The 894-nt window shown below is 46.6% G+C and overlaps 1 protein-coding gene across 1 annotated transcript; it reads left to right on the forward strand.

Annotated features, from left to right (window-relative positions):
- On the forward strand, nt 1–894 carry LOC107478355 (uncharacterized). The gene has a single exon (XM_016098497.1). It carries the CDS (start codon nt 1–3, stop codon nt 892–894), a length of 894 nt encoding a protein of 297 aa, XP_015953983.1.

The following is an 894-nucleotide window of genomic DNA, read 5'->3' on the forward strand; positions in this document are numbered from 1 at the left end:
ATGGCAATCGAATGTTTGGAAATGTTCCATGGAATCGATCGAACTGCATTCAGGATGCTGACGCAAGTCCTTCACCGTGAAGTTAAACAGTCCCTGATGGTCATGGCATTTCTATTGTCACTGGAGACAATGGGACTGAATGGTATTGTGCAGACAGCCGTAAAAAAGGAAGGCTGGTTTATGAACAGTCTTGCCGATGAATGTGTCATCTGTTTGCAATGCCTACTATCTCAGGAGTTTTCTGGGGTTGTGGACAAGTCCAGAAAACTCGAAACCCTCGGACACGTGCTGAAAACTGAGCTCACGTTATACCAGGTTCATAGGATGAGATCCGCCCTCCTAACTCTGATTCCCGATACCCTATCAACCATTTGCGCTAGAATTCTAGGCGACATAACGATGGATGCGGTGTGGTTGGAGTACCACAGGACTCCTAAAGAACTACTGGGTTTCAACACACAGGACCAGTGCATATCGGTTGCACCAGAGGCATTGAGTAGACATAACAATGGCCGAGGAATGCATATGCAACAAGGAGGAAGGCAAACTGAGCAAGATAAGGGAAAGCAGAAGTACGTCAGCAAGGAGCTGGATGACGCGGAACGTCCAAAGACACTGACCGTATGCTTCGGTCGAGAGTCCATGCCCACTGCAGAGGGCATTGCTGAGTTTTTCTGCAACATGTTTGGTCATGTGGTTCAAAGGGTGACAGTCATGCCTCGGAGGGATAAAGAATCGGGTGATTTTGCTTTCGTTCTTTTCAACGACGCATCAATACCGCGCATTATCATGGGGGACAAAAATGTCGTTCATCATACGATACAAGGCATGAAATGTTGGATCAGATGGTGGACAGGAACACATTATCGTCATACAATTTACGATAAAGGTTAG

The sequence above is a fragment of the Arachis duranensis genome, chromosome 3 (genome assembly GCF_000817695.3).
Source record: "Arachis duranensis cultivar V14167 chromosome 3, aradu.V14167.gnm2.J7QH, whole genome shotgun sequence".
Taxonomy (NCBI): Eukaryota; Viridiplantae; Streptophyta; class Magnoliopsida; order Fabales; family Fabaceae; genus Arachis; species Arachis duranensis.

What these genes read in the sequence shown, in the direction of transcription:
- LOC107478355 (XM_016098497.1), top strand. Translation starts at nt 1, where the DNA reads ATGGCAATCGAATGTTTGGAAATGTTCCATGGAATCGATCGAACTGCA.